This window comes from Seriola lalandi, unplaced genomic scaffold (genome assembly GCF_002814215.2).
Source record: "Seriola lalandi dorsalis isolate HSWRI2012SDOR001 ecotype SW California unplaced genomic scaffold, Sedor1 jcf7180002054874, whole genome shotgun sequence".
In the NCBI taxonomy this organism is placed as follows: domain Eukaryota; kingdom Metazoa; phylum Chordata; class Actinopteri; order Carangiformes; family Carangidae; genus Seriola; species Seriola lalandi.
The window spans coordinates 323,319-341,598 of NW_019525427.1; the positions used below are offsets into that span (position 1 = coordinate 323,319).

General features: G+C 41.8%; 2 protein-coding genes across 5 annotated transcripts in view; both read left to right on the top strand.

Annotated features, from left to right (window-relative positions):
• Nucleotides 1–53: 53 nt before the first annotated feature.
• Nucleotides 54–10,273, top strand: psmd2 (proteasome 26S subunit ubiquitin receptor, non-ATPase 2). The gene is made up of 21 exons (XM_023428379.2): nt 54–237; nt 1,136–1,192; nt 1,293–1,457; nt 1,614–1,735; nt 1,932–2,156; nt 2,274–2,432; nt 2,663–2,807; nt 4,777–4,837; nt 4,955–5,101; nt 5,236–5,342; nt 5,724–5,851; nt 6,066–6,153; nt 6,256–6,418; nt 6,578–6,679; nt 6,895–7,046; nt 7,205–7,288; nt 7,788–7,956; nt 8,663–8,757; nt 8,840–8,966; nt 9,118–9,236; nt 9,451–10,273. The coding sequence occupies exons 1-21, from the start codon at nt 115–117 to the stop codon at nt 9,631–9,633; spliced, it is 2,721 nt and encodes a 906-aa protein (XP_023284147.1). The 5' UTR covers nt 54–114; the 3' UTR covers nt 9,634–10,273.
• A 944-nt stretch (nt 10,274–11,217) lies between these two features.
• The window catches only part of eif4g1b (eukaryotic translation initiation factor 4 gamma, 1b), a 35,340-nt gene continuing 28,277 nt past the window's right edge, over nt 11,218–18,280 (top strand). For all 4 annotated transcript variants that reach the window (XM_023428384.2, XM_087179854.1, XM_087179855.1 and 1 more), the window contains exon 1: nt 11,218–11,239. The gene's annotated coding sequence lies outside the window, so the exon portion shown is untranslated. The remainder of the gene's footprint in view (nt 11,240–18,280) is intronic.

Genomic DNA, 18,280 nt, shown 5'->3' on the forward strand with positions numbered 1-18,280 from the left:
CAGGGGCGGTAAAGAAAATATACAATACATTCTTTCTACCGTAGAAGAAGACGCGGCCCATGACGAGTCCTCCTCAGTTCCGTTTGCTAGCTGATAGTTCATAGAGTCTCAACCATGGAGGAGGCAAAACAGAAAGAGAATAAGCATCCCGAAAAGACCGATGAGAAGGCGAAGGACAAAGAAAAGGGCCAGCAGCCCAAGGATAAAGATAAGGACAAGAAAGAGGAACAAGAACTGGTGAGTTCTCATTCAGATGTGTGCCAGGTAATGTCAGAGGAGCCAGAGGTGTTATTTTGCCTTAGTCACTGCCGCTTTGACAACATGGTTGAGCAGGCCGAAGTCAATGCATTTCATAATAGACGACAAATGAACTTTAATTTACTTTGCGATTAATTCCCACATGAAATGTCCCCACTGTGACTTATTTATTTGTTGTAGTCCTTTAAATCTTGCAGATAAACTCACCCCGTTAGCTCATGTTAGCCTAGCCTAACTCAGCCGGTAAGCTAACGTTAGCCTGCTAGTTGTTATCGCCGCTGTCTATACTGTCACCACTGCTAGCTTTGCTCCCTGATGTGCCAGGGTATCCAGCTAGCTACGGTTAGCACAGGACTACAAATTGTATGACACAGCAGCTAACGTGAAGTAAAATAAACTGCTACACAACACAATAACAGTTAACCTAGCGCTAACCTGGCGTTAACTGTTACAACAGTCTGATTTGATAGTCAGCTTGTAGCCGTATTTATGAATTAGCCGGTGCTAAGTGTCAATGGTCAGATAATAGTTTTTCACTTAGTTAGTGGACAGTCATGTGAAACTTAGTTCAAACTCGGACATGCGTTACTGTTGTCTCTATATAGTATTAACATTAATAAGTCAGAGGTTGCAGTGGCTCTAAATGCACCAGTAAGGTATTCACTGTTAAATTGGACAGCTATATCATAAATGTAATAGGGCTATAAAAATCCATCACTTTCAAAGTTTAGCTACATTCATTTTTTTATTCAAATATTCATTATTCAATTGAATCTAATTGCTTATATCAAATGGGAAGGAGTGACATTTGAGTCCGTGCTTTCATTTTCATGTTCTTGATTTGTAATAATGTTAATCTTTTATTTCACAACTTCAGTCAGAGGAAGACAAGCAGTTACAAGAGGACCTGGAGATGATGGTTGAGAGACTGAGTGTAAGTATTAAATTTAGATGTTTTTTTTCCCTCCTTGTGTCTGGGTGTAAAATCCCTTACAAGACAAATAAAAATCTTACAATTTTCTACACATTGACAGGAGAAGAACACAGCGCTGTACCGTCCTGCATTGGAAGAGCTTCGCAGATTAATTCGCTCCTCAACCACCTCCATGACCTCAGTACCTAAACCCCTGAAGTTCCTGCGCCCACACTATGGCAAACTCAAAGAGATCTTTGAGGGCATGGCTCCCGGAGAGAATAAGGTAAAGTTCTACAGATGGAGTCATAAATTCATTAACTTGTATTATTTGCCAAAATTAACAGTATAAATGTTTAAGCTGTTTCAAAACACTGACATTAAAACCAGCCCGCACATGGATGAATCAAGTTTAAACTGTGGATGTTGTTTGTATTTGCAGCGTTTTTGTGCTGATGTGGTGTCAGTGCTGGCCATGACGATGAGCGGTGAAAGGGAGTGTCTGAAGTACCGTCTGTTGGGCTCACAGGAAGAGCTGGCCTCATGGGGACATGAATATGTAAGGTAAGACAACTAACTACCAACAACATGTAGAAGTCCCGTGGCTGTTGGTGACGCTGTAAATTAAACAAAGGAAATACAACTCTTTGATGCATTTTTATTGTTTATATACCGTGGTTCACTGTGTCAAATTAATAGAAGAACCTACCTGTTTGCTTCATTACATGATGACAAAATTTTTCTGTCTGTCATCTTCCAGGCACCTGGCAGGTGAGGTGGCTAAGGAGTGGCAGGAAGTGGAGGAGAATGACAAGACACAGCAGGAGACGCTGCTGAAACTAGTGAAGGAGATTGTGCCCTACAACATGGCCCACAATGCTGAGCACGAGGCGTGCGACTTGCTGATGGAGATTGAGAGGCTGGACATGCTGGAGGACTACATTGATGAAAACGCTTATGGCAAAGTCTGCCTTTACCTCACCAGGTGTGTTCAGGTTTTACAATGCTCAGAAAAAAACACAAACCCTGTTTTTAAGCATCTTAGTAAAATTACTTGAATTTGTCACTGAATTAAAACCAACTTCCTTCATCATTCCTCTAGTTGTGTGAGTTATGTTCCTGAGCCAGAAAACTCAGCGCTGCTAAGATGCGCCCTGAACATCTTCCGTAAATTTAACCGTTATCCAGAGGCCCTGCGTCTGGCCCTGATGCTCAATGATGTGGAGCTGGTGGAAAACATCTTCACATCCTGCAAAGACATGTAAGGACTATTAAACCACTATTCACATGAGATAGTTATAGTAATGATAAAAGGTGTTAACCCATCATGGTGGATTGGCACGGCAACTTTTAAGAGTAAAAATGGATATTGCTTACCTCAGTGCAGTGTGCTTGTTTTGATCCTGTCTCACATTTGATTTTTTTCTGTTTAGTTCTTTTTCCACTGGTTTATACGAAAGGCAAACTTCCTGTATGTTTTGTCTATTGCAGTGTCATCCAGAAGCAGATGGCCTTCATGCTTGGTCGCCACGGCATGTTCCTGGAGCTTAATGAGGATGTAGAGGACTACGAGGACCTGACAGAGATCATGTCAAATGTGCAGCTCAACAGCAACTTCTTGGCCCTGGCCAGAGAGGTAAGAGATGAGGTGGAGGGCAGGATTAAAGAGAGTGTATTGAGATTGGGGGGGGGGGGGGAAGACATCACAGACTAATATGCAATGGGGCACGGCTCTGCTGCTGAACCCACAGTTAGCCCTGTGCTTTCTGCTGTGCTCTGTTTGTTTTTAATATTGTGTGCGTGTTTATTTTTAAGTTTCATGGTAAACGTGGAGAATATGCACAGCAAGTATGACATGAGCCAACTGCATGCTGCTGGAAGGCTTGTACTGTGAAGCATCTGCTGGCCTGAGTGTTTTTCTTTTTGGTGCCATTGAATGTTAACTTTCATATTAGATATAAAAAAAAAAAATAAATGTCATTATCAGTAGCGAACATTATAATTGAAAACCTTATTTTATACATAGAAAAGCAGTCTTGGGTGTTATATTAGATTAGATTAGATTAACCTTATTAATCCCACAACTGGGAAATTCATTCACCACAGCAGAAAATAAACATCTATAGAATAAACATCTATGGAAATATACATCAAAAATACACCAAATATACACTAATAAATACAATATATATATGTACATGAAAGTGCAAGTTTGCATGAAGGAATGAAGGACCTGCGGAACCTCTCCTTACAGCGAGGATGTAAAAGTCTGCTGCTGAAGAAGCTACTCAGAGACCCTACAGTGTCATGCAGAGGGTGAGAGTTGTTGTTCATGATGGATGTCAGCTTAGCTAACATCCTCCTCTCACCTACTTCCTCAATGGAGTCTAGGGGGCAGCCCAGGACAGAGCTCACTTTCCGGATCAGTTTGTTGAGCCTCTGCCTATCCCTGTCAGTGCTGCCCCCTCTCCAGCAGACCACAGCGAAGTAGATGGCTGAGGCCACCACAGAGTTGTAGAAGGTCCTGAGGAGAGCCCCACACACACCAAAGCACCTCAGTCTCCTCAGCAGGTGAAGGCGACTCTTGCCCTTCTTGTAGAGAGCGTGGGTGTTGGTGGACCAGTCCAGTTTGTTGTTGAGGTCAACCCCCAGGAACTTGTAGTTCTCCACCACCTCGATGTGCTTAAACCATCATCAGCAGATTATCACATAGCATCTTTTCCTCTGTATTGCACAGCCCTGCATTGTTTGAGTCCTAAACTGTCCGAAACGTATTACAAATCCAAACCCTCATTTTTACATAGAAAAGCAGTCATGGGTGTTATATTAGCACTATATGTAATTAAAGGGTCAATAGGGTTTCACAGACAAAACTTTCTCTCTCCCAATGCTGATTCCTGCACCCTCCCTCAGGGTATCTGCTCAGTGCTTTCTTTTTCGCAAATGTAAAATCTGTGTGCTTCACTGTGTGGAACTCTTCAGAATCACTTTTGTATAAAGTAACACGAAGCCAGAGATACTGCGGCTGAGTCACATTCCCTTTCTGACTAAATGACTGTAACTGATAGTAGGAACACTGACTTTTATAATAACACCTGTGTGAGTGAATGTCATGACTGATACCTGATTTGGTTATTAAGGTCAGCTTTGGGCACTGATATCAGTCCAGCTTTTCGGAGAGGTGCATCCCATAATGGTGAAGGAAAACCATATCATAACCTTGAATTTTCTGCCTCCTGTTCAAAAACAAAATAAAAAATAGCAGGAACATAACAGGGGTTGCAGCTCTGGATTAGATTGAGATGAAGTGGAAAAGTGTGTTGGATGACTTATAATTATGAAAAACAAAAGTGTTTTGAGGATATTTTAAGATAAATAGTATGTGAGGGATAAGAGGTAGAATGGATGAAAGGCTGATGGCCACTTTTACCCCTGGGGGATGGAAATTTTTTAGAAGGGGGGGCACTGAAAGGATAATGATGATGATTCACAGCAGCAAGTGTGGGATTATAAATTCAGATCGTCTCTTTCTAATGGCTTTTAGTTTCTCAGTATGACTCAACACATTTCACCTATTAACAACACACTCCTGCTGTCCTCCCCAGTTGGACATCATGGAACCCAAAGTCCCTGATGACATCTACAAAACACACCTGGAAAACAACAGTGAGTCAAAGTGATTTACTGGCCACTGTGGCAAGTGAACTGGAGGTTATTTGTGTTCATTGATGGTGAAACTATGATTTTAGCCATGTTGTATGACGTCCGTGCTGTATGTGACAGGGTTTGGAGGCAGTGGCTCCCAGGTGGACTCTGCTCGGATGAATTTGGCTTCCTCCTTTGTGAACGGCTTTGTCAACGCAGCTTTTGGACAGGACAAGCTGCTCACAGACGACGGCAACAAATGGCTGTACAAGAACAAGGACCACGGTAATAGAAAACACACATATACAGTAGTAGTTGTACTCGGTAGGCTTTGCAGACGTATTACCACATGCATATATTTAGGAGGATTTCTTTTGTGGTGGTTGTTCAGTGACTAACAGTGATATAAATGTCTTCAGGCATGTTGAGTGCTGCAGCTTCCCTGGGTATGATCCTGCTGTGGGACGTGGATGGGGGTCTGACCCAGATTGACAAATACCTCTACTCCTCTGAGGACTACATCAAGGTAAACATTAAGCTAGGAAGTACAGGAAACTTTTCCATCACAGAGTTAATATGACTCACAATCTTTTTAAGGTGAGCCATTAAAAGTATCAACGTCCCATCTCAACTTTGTTAACTGCTCTGCACCACTGCTTTTTATATCCTGGCAGTTTTTTAATGAGATACTCCATGTGCATTCAGTACTTAAATTACATTGCATTAGCTTCCAGTCAACTGAATTCACTGTAATGACTGGAGTACAACTGTGTCTTCATTTACGTGTGAATTTGACTTTCTAAACAACATAAGCTATTCTAAGGCTCATTACCAGCGAGGAAATGAAGCCCTCAAGGTGTCTTTCTTGCTTGTCTTACACACCTGCATCATCTCCCTCTGTGTGCAGTCTGGTGCCCTCCTGGCCTGTGGCATCGTAAACTCGGGCGTGAGGAACGAATGTGATCCGGCCCTCGCCCTGCTCTCTGACTATGTCCTCCACAACAGCAATGTCATGAGGATAGGAGCCATCTTTGGGTGAGGAGAACAGAAATTATGCAAGGCAGTTTTATCCAGTGTTGCTGTGTATACTTTTTAACTGTATTATTTTTAGGCACAGATAAGCAGAGAAAATTTATCGCTTTAGTCTGTTCTGATGTTCACACTTCAGTCCTCTGGGGATCAGTCAAGTATTATCTTATGATGACGCATTGTGTCTGTGTGTCTTTATCATTGTCGTCTTGTTTTTCAGCCTGGGCCTGGCCTACGCTGGCTCCAACAGAGAAGATGTCCTTTCTCTGCTTCTCCCCGTCATGGGAGACTCCAAATCAAGCATGGAGGTATTGATGTTTGTTTTGTGTCAAGGGCTCTTCACGTTCTATATACGTTTCAGTTTAGCAGCATTCAAGTGTGTGTGTGTGTGTGTGTGTTTTAATCTCCAGGTGGTTGGAGTGACGGCGCTGGCGTGCGGTATGATCGCAGTAGGGTCGTGTAACGGCGACGTGACCTCCACCATCGTGCAGACCATCATGGAGAAGAACGAACAGGAGCTGAAGGACACATATGCCCGCTGGCTTCCTCTGGGTCTGGGACTCAACCACCTCGGTAGGTGAAGGGAGCCGCTGGCTTCAACATTAACTGTGTGAAAACAGCTGTAGTGGAAAGTGAAAGTTTGTGTGGGTCAAGATCTATTGTAGACATCAATTCCATTACTACTGTATCTGTTGCTCTAACTACTGTGTGTGTGTCATTCACTGTCCTCAGGTAAAGGAGAGGCCATAGAGACAACCCTGGCAGCTCTGCAGGTTGTACCTGAGCCTTTCCGCAGCTTCGCCAACACACTAGTGGATATCTGTGCATATGCAGGTCAGTCTCTGTATTTATTTTTTATTTTTTCCAGCCATTCCAATTTGATGAAGTTGGCACACATGCAGATATCCATCAGTTGGCCCCTGCTTCATTCACCTCTCCATATCCTCCATAGGTCAACCATATACTGACACACATCTACTGAGTTTAATCTTTTGTTTTCCAGGATTGCCATAACTCACAAAACACTAATAATTTGTCTCTATCTCAAGGTTCTGGGAATGTGCTGAAGGTCCAGCAGCTTCTCCATATCTGCAGTGAACACTACGAAGCCAAGGAGAAGGAAAAAGAAGAGGACAAAGACAAGAAGGATAAGAAGGACAAAGACAAGAAGGACACAGCTGCTGACATGGGCTCCCACCAGGTGAGGAGTAATTTACTACCATGATTATCATCATAAATCAGTTATTTACCAACATTTCTCTCTTATAAGTAGTTCCTTTATCAGCTATATTATGGATGCATATGAGGGTTTCCACTTGGAAAAAGGAGAAAATGTTAATTTTGATGATTTCCTGCCAGGGTGTTGCTGTTCTTGGTATTGCCCTGATTGCCATGGGGGAGGAGATCGGCTCTGAGATGGCACTGCGAACATTTGGACATCTGGTCAGTCTTCTTGTTTTGTTTCTGCTGAGTACATCATTGTTCCCCTATCCCACAACCTCTTATTTCCTGTTCTTTTCATTTACTTGACATTGTTCCTTCCACTATTTCTGCTCTAGGAAGAGAGGCCTGGTTATCTGGATTAAACAGTGCTTTCATATTTTTCAGACCTCACCATTTATCTCCCTTTTTTCTTTCTTTTGATTCACATTACATCATCCCTCCTTTGATCCTGCTCCCTACAGTTTTTGCTTTTGTTTTCTCAGTTGTGATCTGACATTTATTACTCTGTTCTTACTTGCCCTAAAGTTCTTAATGAATCAGACTAAGAACGTAACAAAGAGTTCCTTTCTGTCCTTTGTCAACTATTTATACTGGGGTGTGACAGTTTGAGGAGACAGTTCAAATAATTAAAGCCACATTTTTTGTTCTTTTCTCGATCTTTGATGCATTTACACTGTAATAAACTCTGTCTTTGTTTTCTCTGTACTTGTTCCATCAGCTGCGGTATGGCGAGCCCACCCTGAGGCGAGCAGTCCCCCTCGCCCTGGCTCTCATTTCCGTGTCCAACCCTCGTCTCAACATCTTGGACACCCTCAGCAAGTTTTCCCACGATGCTGACCCCGAGGTTTCCCACAACTCCATCTTTGCCATGGGCATGGTGGGCAGTGGTGAGTAGGATTCTGGGCTTTACATGGAATAATGTTAACTGTGCAGTAATGGCTGCCAAGATACCAAACCCCTCTGTCAAAATGTTTAACTTTAAGGCTTTCATGCGCAGTGGGTTTTTTTTTGTGTAAATAAATCGCTAATTTTTGTGATCGTAGGTCACAGTAGCAGTATTAGTATTAGAGTTGCATGTTTTAGCTTGATACAGTGTTTGCTGTTTTAAATAAAATGGACAAAACAAGTTGTGATGCAATAAAGGAACATAAGGAACAAAAATAACTATAATAAATAAAGCTTATACCATGAAATAATAAACTAACACCCATTCATTCAAACTCTGTTAAAAACAAAAAGGGGTTATAAAGATGAGGCTGAATATTTTGATTACAATGATACACCGATATATTATCAGCTTATGGTGGCCATTAAAGTTTGGTTGTTAGAAGTGAGTGTTTCCATTTTGTTATTGTGGATTATTTTACATAGAGGCTTATTATGCTGAAGCTTTAAAATTCAGCAAATTGAATTCCAACATTAAAAGCCGACCCCACCCAAGCTTTTCACGAGAAATAGCATTGAATACTTGAAGGTTACACGTTACATATTTGCCATTTTCAGTGATGCACAGTGCCGCCTCCTCCGGGAGAGCCTCTAGTGTCAACTTCCTTAACACATTTAACACACTATTCATTTTTTCCATTTCCTCAGGCACAAATAACGCCCGTCTGGCCGCCATGCTGCGGCAGCTGGCACAGTATCACGCCAAAGACCCTAACAATCTCTTCATGGTCCGACTGGCTCAGGTGGGTGGCAGCACAAAAGGCACTCTGTACCAGACAGTGTGTTTGAGTGACTATTGACTCTCTGCCGTTTGTGCCTCCACAGGGTCTGACTCATTTGGGCAAAGGCACACTGACACTCTGTCCCTACCATAGCGACAGGCAGCTGATGAGCCAGGTTGCCGTCGCCGGACTGCTCACCGTGCTCGTTTCCTTCCTTGATGTCAAGAACAGTCAGTTTATTTTCCTCCTCTTGCTGTTGCCTCAGTTCTCTGCGTCCACACACTTAACATTGTCCATTATGGTTATGAAATTTGAAGTTTGTGTTTATCAGTCATTCCCCTGTGTTAATATTCCCCCTGGTGTTCACTGTGTGCATTACAGTAATCCTGGGGAAATCTCACTATATTCTGTACGGCCTGGTAGCGGCCATGCAGCCACGTATGCTGGTCACATTCGATGAGGAGCTCCGACCACTGCCTGTGTCTGTCAGAGTTGGACAGGTAAAGTCAAAGATCATTACTACTGAGAAATGTAAAGACTACAAATTCTGCTTTTCTTGCTTGTCTTGATATTAAAAAAACAAACAAACAAAGCACAAATCATCATGAAAATAAACAGCTTTCCCAGATTTACAATAAGGAAAGTTGTGGTAAAATAGTTGAAAGAAAAGTGGCTCTTTTATCTCATGAATTAATTTGTATGTTCTGTGTACAGGCTGTGGATGTCGTGGGCCAGGCAGGCAAGCCCAAGGCCATCACAGGTTTCCAGACTCACACCACGCCAGTGTTGTTGGCTCATGGAGAGAGGGCTGAGCTGGCCACAGAGGAGTACCTCCCTGTCACCCCCATCCTGGAGGGCTTTGTCATCCTCCGCAAGAACCCCAACTACGAAACCTAGACTGCACCCACAATAAAAAAACAAAAAACAAAACAAAACATTCTCACTGGTTTCTCCCTCTGTTTGTAAGGGTAGCCCTCCATGGCTCTTGGCAGTTGTTATATTTAGTTATTTACTGCATGGCTGAAAAGAGCGAGGCAGGCCTATCCTTCTCCCTTGCTTTGTCTTCTCACTGTCATCTGTGGCCCAGCTCCAGCACTCATTAAAAATGGATGGTTGGGGTCTGGTTAATTGGACTGGTATGACACAGAGAAGGTTTAACTGGGACCTTATCCACTCGACATAGATGGTTTCCTCATTGCTCTGAGTTTGATCCACCTCTCCCACATGTACTGAATCAGCTATCTGACTGACCGGGGGCCTCTTGTAAAGTGGGAACTGTTCACCTGTATGTGTTTCAGTCTTCAGTAAATGAACAACTGCTCAGTCCACATCAGTGCTTCAGAATTGTTTTTTTTCCAACTACTTACAACTTGAGTCTTTTTTTTGTAATTAGAGCATTTAAAAGTATGTATTCCTCATAAAGTTTTTCTTCTGTTTTCTTTTGGTGGGGGGTGGGGGTTTGGGTGGGGAGAATTGTTTGTTACAGTACTGTACAAGGTTGAATCAAAAATAAAAACTCAGATCCACATGTTGGAAATGTGATGGCTCATTGTTGTATTGATTTAGGTGCAAAAATGTCAAGAAACTTGGTTATAATTTGGTGAAACTCGAGTGCTGTTATTCAGATTAAGCAGGCTACAGGTTCTCCACAGGGAACTATGGGAAAGAAAAAGCCTAAGATGCTAAACACATATTTTGTATAAACACATGTATATATTTATTGAGGAAAGTAATGGCAACAGTAATTAGAATTAAATATTTATGAGGTTTTTTGTGACTGAGACTTTACAAAACTTGTTAACTGAAGTGAATTAATAGGACATACCATATTTGTAACTTCCAGTTATTAAATATGCAGAACTACAATCATACCTGTGGCTGTTGGACACAGCTGTAGCTTTTAAATCAATTATTTATTCTTCAAAATATCTATGAACCAGCTATAAGACTTAGCTTTCCAAGACCCTGGACTGTGTAGTCTGTGTTTTTTGTTATGATGCACAAGTGGCTCTTTTCTTTGGCCTATAGAATTTCAATCCAAAATATGCCCCATGGGAAGACTTGAATTTTATAATTGCTCTATGCATTATTTAAAATATAATAGAAATTGTACAAGGTTTACAGAAAGTGTATTATTACTGCCTTCATATTTATACATATTTACGTATAAATATGTTAGAGTATATATATTCTACAATAGTCATCACTGAAACCTAGTTTACTTAACCAGTTTTAATTTCTAATTAATTTATTTCGATGGATAATGGGAAGTTGTCTCTATCTTGAGAACAAAGTTTTTCAGAAATATTTAAATATCAAAAAGTCGCCAAACATGTTGCTCACACGCAAACACGATAAAGATATGACATTACAGAATTTCCAGCTAAGAACATGATTATTACTGGGAAAGTTTCACGTGATGGGATTTTGCCGGAATTACCTAGCTACCGGCTTCCGGGAAGATTTTCCGTCCGTCCGGCTCTGCGGACTCAAGGAGAGAAAGGTAACGCCACGGTCCTAAGCTGTATTCTTTACTAAAATGCTTAATTTATCATTCAAGTGCCAGGTCGCCGGCACATAGAGACTCTGTAAGGACTTTCAACTGTATGTTTCATCTTTTAGTCCGGAGATATATCAACGTGCGGTGACTTTCTTCAGTGGTTTCTGAGGACTGGTGTTCCTGCTGTGTTTTCAGGGATTAGCTAGCTAGCTCGTTGCTAGCATTCCATGCTAAAACGACGTGGGTGTTCTTTCTTCACTTTAGCTAGTTCAGCTAGCAAGTTGACACTACGATAGACAGCCAAGTTGAGTCATTACGACTGTGTTCAGAAACATGTTATAATATGTGTGTGTATGTTATATATGCCAAGCGACAAATAGACTGTCGCATCGCAATGTTGTTGTTTTCGCCGGTTAGCGTAATTTATGCTACTAGCTACCCAACTACATGCTAGCTAGCTAAACACTATGCTATATAGGTAGCAGTAGGTTAAATCACTGATTGTGTCGTAGCCGTGTTTTGCCCTGGTGCCAGCCTCCTAGCAGTACGAGGTGAGGCTTGTGTACTCCTATTTGCCAGCGTGGCTTCATGTAAAGAGATGTCTGTTGACAGTTGTGATTGTAAATAACATGCATACCGATAACTTGATACCTGAAACCATGTGATGACGATGTAAAGTTCGTGCCAGCAATCTGAAACATTTTGCGTAGGGCGGTAAAGTACGGAAAGGTGGTTAAAAGATCATAACTCCTCTAGTTACCCGGACAACCTAAAATATGTGGCTGTATATGTTACCAAATATCTAGTGGTAGTGGTATTATATACAAAGGAATAATGAGACTCTGCTGGTGGAGGGTAAACGGGGTGACTGGAGACTGATTTGACAGGACAGTTAGTTGTTTTGCGCCTTGCTGAGCGGGGTTGACAGGTCGCTGTTTCTCCAGGTTAGCTGTAATGGGAGTTGCCGAGAACTTGGCAAATGTGGGATTTCCCATCAGCATCTCCCCACATACAGCATCCCTTGTAATGCATCAGCGTAAACGCAGGCTGTCGCAGTGGTGATGTTGCTGTTAAACTGGGCGAGATGTTTGGCTGCGAAAACGAAACGGAGGTGGCTGACTCAGTCCGACTAGTTACAGTACTCATCTTTGTCACGACACCGTTGACAGCGCTGCTACGGTGTTTATACCTAGCTAGCTAAAGCTTTCGAGCATAGTTAGCGATTGAATGCCAGTAGCATATTTAGCTACTGAATACGAATGTACGAGCTAACAACCAGTAGCTGCCTCCTTAGCTTGACAGTTATCTAGGTTAATATTCCCATTCATTGACACGGCCGTCGTCACGTCTGTCTTCACCGGTGACTCCCTGAAACGTCGTTTGTTTGGTATGGTTTATGTTTTACATTAAGTAGATGGTTGTCATGGCCGATATCAGGCTGAGGTGTGGCTGGCATGAAGCCGGCAGCTGTGATGTGCATCGCGCCAATAGCAGGAGAAACCACGTGGTAAATCCAGATTGGGCCTAGGAAAGTTAGCAACATGGCTAACAGCACAACATACAGCAGCATGTCTTCGCACCTTTTTTTCGTAGGTGTTTTTGGGAAGACCCGATTGTTCATTATAATCCCATGCAAATATCTGTCATTGTCGTGTGTTGTGTGCGTGAGTAGACAGGCAGACACGCCCCTGTGTCATAGCAAAAGTGTCCCATAGTTTAATCAGACGAAATACCGGTATTGTACCACTGCTGATGCTGAGCTTGGTATGAACGTCGTAGTTGTCTTCTGACACTGACATAGCGTCAGGTTATTTGTTTAGAAGTACTGCTATGTTCATGTTTAGGCCGTTTTGATTACTTCACCCTGCTTGCTGCAGCAGACACAAGGCAGGTGTTGTGAACTGCAGACTGACCTTAGCTGAGAAAGTGGGTCCAAAATGGATGCTATTTCCTATGCATGGCACAGGGACAATATATGTTTAATATGGGCAGATGTTCTGTCTACAAAATATTTGTTTACCACTCATCAATCCAATATTATGCTAGGATCATAAACCAGGTTTAGCCAGAGGGAATGAATGAAGCTAATAGCAGAAATGCAGTCGCAGGAAAAACGCATGATGTGTCAGAACCAGGCTGTCACAGTTTGCCTGACATAAGGACACTACTGAGCTTCCTGTTGTGAAAATGTAAAGCCAAGTGTCTGGACATGTGTGGGTTCTTCTGGCAGAATGTTAGTTAAGCAGGGGAACGTGTGGGGGTGGGGGTGGGGGTGGGGGGGGGGTGCGGGGCAGGCTGTGCTGTGCTGGTGTGATGCTGTGTCACTGGAGCTAAACTTTCACTGTCTGTGCATCCTTTTCAGCTTCAAATGTCAAGACTGAAGCCACATTTGCAAGTGCTTGTCACTTGAAAACCAGTATTGTAAAGACTGAGTTTTCTCCCGAGGCTCTGGATGGAGAATCTAAAGTCTTGAGAGAACAACTCTGATGTAATTATCTTGCATTGGGCTTGAGACCTTAAATTTGCAACAGAAAAGGAGTGTGGAGTGTAAAAGATATGGGTATTTACCAGAAAGGGATTGTCTAATATAATGTCAGGCGCTATTTGGCTGCATCATGGGAAATGCACTGTCCAGTGTCTTTGGAGCTTAACCCAAACTATGGACTAAAATTCAGGACATCTCGGTCTCTGTTGCTTTATTTCTGCTCTATTATATTGCATTGTGGTGCAACATTAAATCAGTGGAATACTCCTTTAAGAGGCATGGTACTGCAGAAACATACCAGCTAGCGTGCATAACTTCAGCTCTCATCTCTTTAGGTCAGTGAATTTGAATATGGGCCTTCTTTGTTCTAAATGCCTATAAACGGTCGACCAAATTGCTGTTCTGTTTACATAACATGCATGCTGCTTCCCTTTTTCTGCCAGCTTTTATAGTTAAAATGATCCAGCTGAGTTAAGTGAAGCCTGCCACCACTGGAGCTTTTTGTGTCACTATGTTACTACCACAGCCAACACTGTGGCTCTGTGGCAGGTACAGATTGCCATTTCAGCCTGCAGGCCAGCGAGCTGTATACAACAGAGAAGTTACTGAAAGCACAAGTAGGGGCAATAAGCTTAAAGCAAAAGCAGAGGAATGAGTGTGTGCATTGTATATTATGGCATTTTTTAAAGTATCTTTAAATCTGCAGTAGGCCATGAACTCACAAACCCAGTGACTCATGTATTTTCTTTTTTTATGACGTCACCCTGCAGTAAAGTTTGATTAGTTCTCAGCATCTGTATGATTTGGAAAAGCAGGAAGCACTTTACTAGAGAACAAAGTTGCACTGGGTACGGTGAGTCTAGATCATTTGTGCAGAAACACAAGTAAACTCAGTGACTACACCCGCTATACTGTAGGTGACATGATAGCCAACTTCTTTAACAAAATGTTCTCCCCCTCTACTCCTTAGCGGGTCATGGGAGTGCATGCAGAGGCTTATGCAACAGTTGAATGAGCATGTTTCACCAGCGGTGGTGCTGGTGGCTGGATCTCCATGGTGCTGCAAGTCAGACCAGCTCGAATGACTGGACTGTGTGTGATTAGTAGTGGGGTGGGGGTGCTTTGCATTAGGTCACACAACTCTCCTTAAAACACAGATTCCTGACAAAACGAGGGGCCTCTGGCGTACCCCTCTTTGCTAGTTTTGCAGTGCTGCAGAGTGTACGCAGGATTTGCAGTCATTGCTGATTTACATAAATTCTGCAGACTAATCTGTGTTGATGGTGTGTGTCACTGGTACAGTAAGTGTTTAAGAATCAGACCATGTCTCACAACCTCAGAGTAAAGCATTTCCCCAAACACCTAAAGGTCTTTAAGTAGTGTGTTCGCCCGTGAGAGGAGTAAAGCCTCTGAGGCAGTGTAGGTTGTTAGACTGAGACCCTATTTTAGCCCTGAGATTGTTTACTCAGCATTTCATCTCCCAGCCAGCCCCGCTCAGCCTGACAAGCTTTCTGTATGTGGATGAGTCTATGAAGTGCTGCCTGTCACCACTCTAGAGTTTCTCAAACCAATACTTAATGAGGGTTTCACAAGCAAGATGTAAAGTATAAGAATGCACAGAATTTACATTTCACACATAATTGAATCTACACCCCGTCTTATATTGCTGCCATTCTCTAAGCTCCAAGGCTCCAGTATACTGGGGATGAGCCTACCAGTGTTTTATTTAATCCAGAGATTTCTTCTGGCTGTGTGGAAAGCCTCACTCAGTTAAAATTCATTGTCTTTTTTTCTCCTTTTGTTTGTGTGCTGAAATAGTCATGGTAACGGTGGTGATTACAACCATTTCTGCAGCGTGATTTCCTCTTCTTTTGAAAAAAGAAAAAAAAAAAACATCCTGATTCATCATGACTCAGGCTTTTCACACTGCTGCTCGTGTATGTGTGTCTGTGTGTGTGTGTGTCTGTGTGTGTGTGTGTGTGTGTGTCAGGGATTGGAGGAGTATGCGTGTGTCAGCGGCAGATATAATGTAGGCTTCGGCTATAAATACCAAATGTGTCACTATTGCGAAGACTATATAAACTAAGGAGGATGATTACACGAATCAGGAAGTGACCCTTGAGTCTGAGGGGTGACGGTATTGTGTAAAAAATGGTGTAAGTAGTTTCAGCCATTCTGACAAACGTATTATGTATGATGAGGTGGTGCCTTTGCAAAAATATTCAAGGAAAGTTTGCCAGTGGATACATAACCACAAATATTTATTCTAGGAGGTGCGAACTGAAGTTGAAAAGAATTCAGCCTTGGTTAGACGAATAGATCAGATGTATTGGATTGGTAGCTGAAATGGTAGAACAGAAATACAGTTTCTTTGCCAGTGTTATAAAATTGTAACAATGCAAGTCTGTAAATCTGCCACATACCTACAATAAAAATCTGAATCAAAATTTGCACAAGCCCAAAACAGTTTTGCACGAATGGTAAAAGTAGTTTCAGCCTCATGTTACCTGAGGTTAACAGTATCAGATCTGTACTGAAGAGTTGACTCTCTAGACTCTGTAGACTTAATAAACAGATATTCTTTATATTCAGTTTGAAATCTTCCACCCAGGTGAACAAAGAGTAATTTGCGCTTAAGCAACAAAGTGGCGTCAACTTTTGTAATGTCACAGACACCGTCATGCAATTGATTTTGGGACATGCAATGGTAGAGATCATCATAAATACATTTCTTTGTCAATTTCCTCTGTTTTCCCGACAAGCTAGTTTTTTCCTCCTCTTTTTCGGTAAAGGAAATGTATCAGTTGTCCCCTTCCCACCTCTCAACAAAGTTAAACATTAAATATCCTCCTCCTCCCCAAATATCCAACAATCAGTTGTTCTCTGTTTTCAAGGATAAAACTTATTCTAACAAAATTGTAGCGGGTTATGTCAAGTATTTAGTGAATGAGTGAACATGCAAAGAATTCACCATCTTTTGCTTGGAGATATTACAGCCCCAAACTGCGAATTAAGATCCATTCTGATCAGAAACTTTGTATTTTGACATGGATCTTTGTGGGTATAGGAGTAGAACTGAAAAGTGTTTTGGCTTACCATATGGAGAGAACCTATTTCTGCCATTACAGTCATATTCGGAAGCTTGTTTTATTTTTGTAATGTGAGCTACAGGTGTCATTTTTATGACCAACCTAGTTTAATTCTTTTACTTGATAAAATACCATCTAGAGTAGTTAGTGTAATTAACAAAGTACATTGCTCTTGCGGTGCTTGTTGTACCCTGTTAATTAATTCCATACAAGTGGATTACCATTTTACAGCAGTCGCATTATTTTTTTAGTTTAAGAGTAGAGTGTTTGATCTATTGTAAAATTAAAAAAGACTACACTGAAAATACAGCCCTCTAAGTACAACCTCAATGCAACAAAAGTGAGTACACCTGTGACCGCTAGTTTACCTTTGACTACTGCAACAAATTAATTGCACATTTGATTTTTGATAAGGACTAATTGCATGATTAGAATTTATAAAGGAACCTGTGAACACCACAGATTTCTCCGTTTTGACCTGAGTTGTGTTTGATGCAACGTGGCTCTGCATTGTAAGGAACTGCCGGAACAAGTAAGAAACCAGATTGTGAGACTTCATAAAAATGGGAGACGACACAAGAGCATCAGTAAGTTACTGGATATAAGCTGAAGCACAGCTGCAGCAGAAGAGCCATAAAAACCAGTAACAGAAGGTGCAGGGCCCACCCTTGAAGAATGACGCTACGCACAATTCGTTATTTACACAAGCTTGCATTGAAAAACAGATGGTTAAGTGCTTCGGACTTCTGCACAAGGACCATCTCTGGAAACTGTTGTGTAAGTGTCTGATCAGACGGACGGCATCAAAGAAGAAAACCATTCCTAATAAAACAGCACAAAACTGCAAGAATAAACTTTGCCAAAGAACATGAACAGAAGCTGGTGGATGTTGGCAGCTATTTTTTATTTTTTTTTGGGTTGGATCAGACTAAAATAAATGTGTTTGGATCAAATGGGGTTCAGCATATTTGACATGGACCTGGCCAGGACCAACCACAGGACCGTGAAACATGGAAGTGGGAGTGTGCAGATGCGAGGCTGCATGAGAACAAAAGCTGTTGAGGAGATGACATTTATAGATGGCACTATGAATGCAAGGTTTTATACCCAAATCCTAAATGGAAAAAAAAGATGATTCCCACTCCCAAGAAGCTTGTCAGGGGATGAAGTTGATCTCTGCAAAAATCAGCACAAGAACGGCAGAACATCTCTCACAGATTTGTGCAAGACTGGTTTCATCCATGCCCATCTGTCATCATAAATAAAGGCAGACAGACAGCACAAAATATAAAAAGATAAAAGAATGGAATCTCACTAATTAAGGGTGTACTGACTTTTGTTGCAGCTGGTTCTTTATTATTGATATTTTATTATAGTGGAATTAGTCAAACATTTCTGACTTATTTCTTTTTTTTTAAATTGCCTTCATTTTTCTTGGGCTTTGGCTAAAAACAAATACCATTGTTAATA

Excerpts from the sequence above, each read along its gene's own strand:
- psmd2 (XM_023428379.2), top strand. The coding sequence starts at position 115 with ATGGAGGAGGCAAAACAGAAAGAGAATAAGCATCCCGAAAAGACCGAT. Across the intron at positions 5,102-5,235 it reads GTACAAGAACAAGGACCACG|GCATGTTGAGTGCTGCAGCT; the intron begins GTAATAGAAAAC and ends AAATGTCTTCAG. Across the intron at positions 7,289-7,787 it reads TGCGAACATTTGGACATCTG|CTGCGGTATGGCGAGCCCAC; the intron begins GTCAGTCTTCTT and ends TTGTTCCATCAG.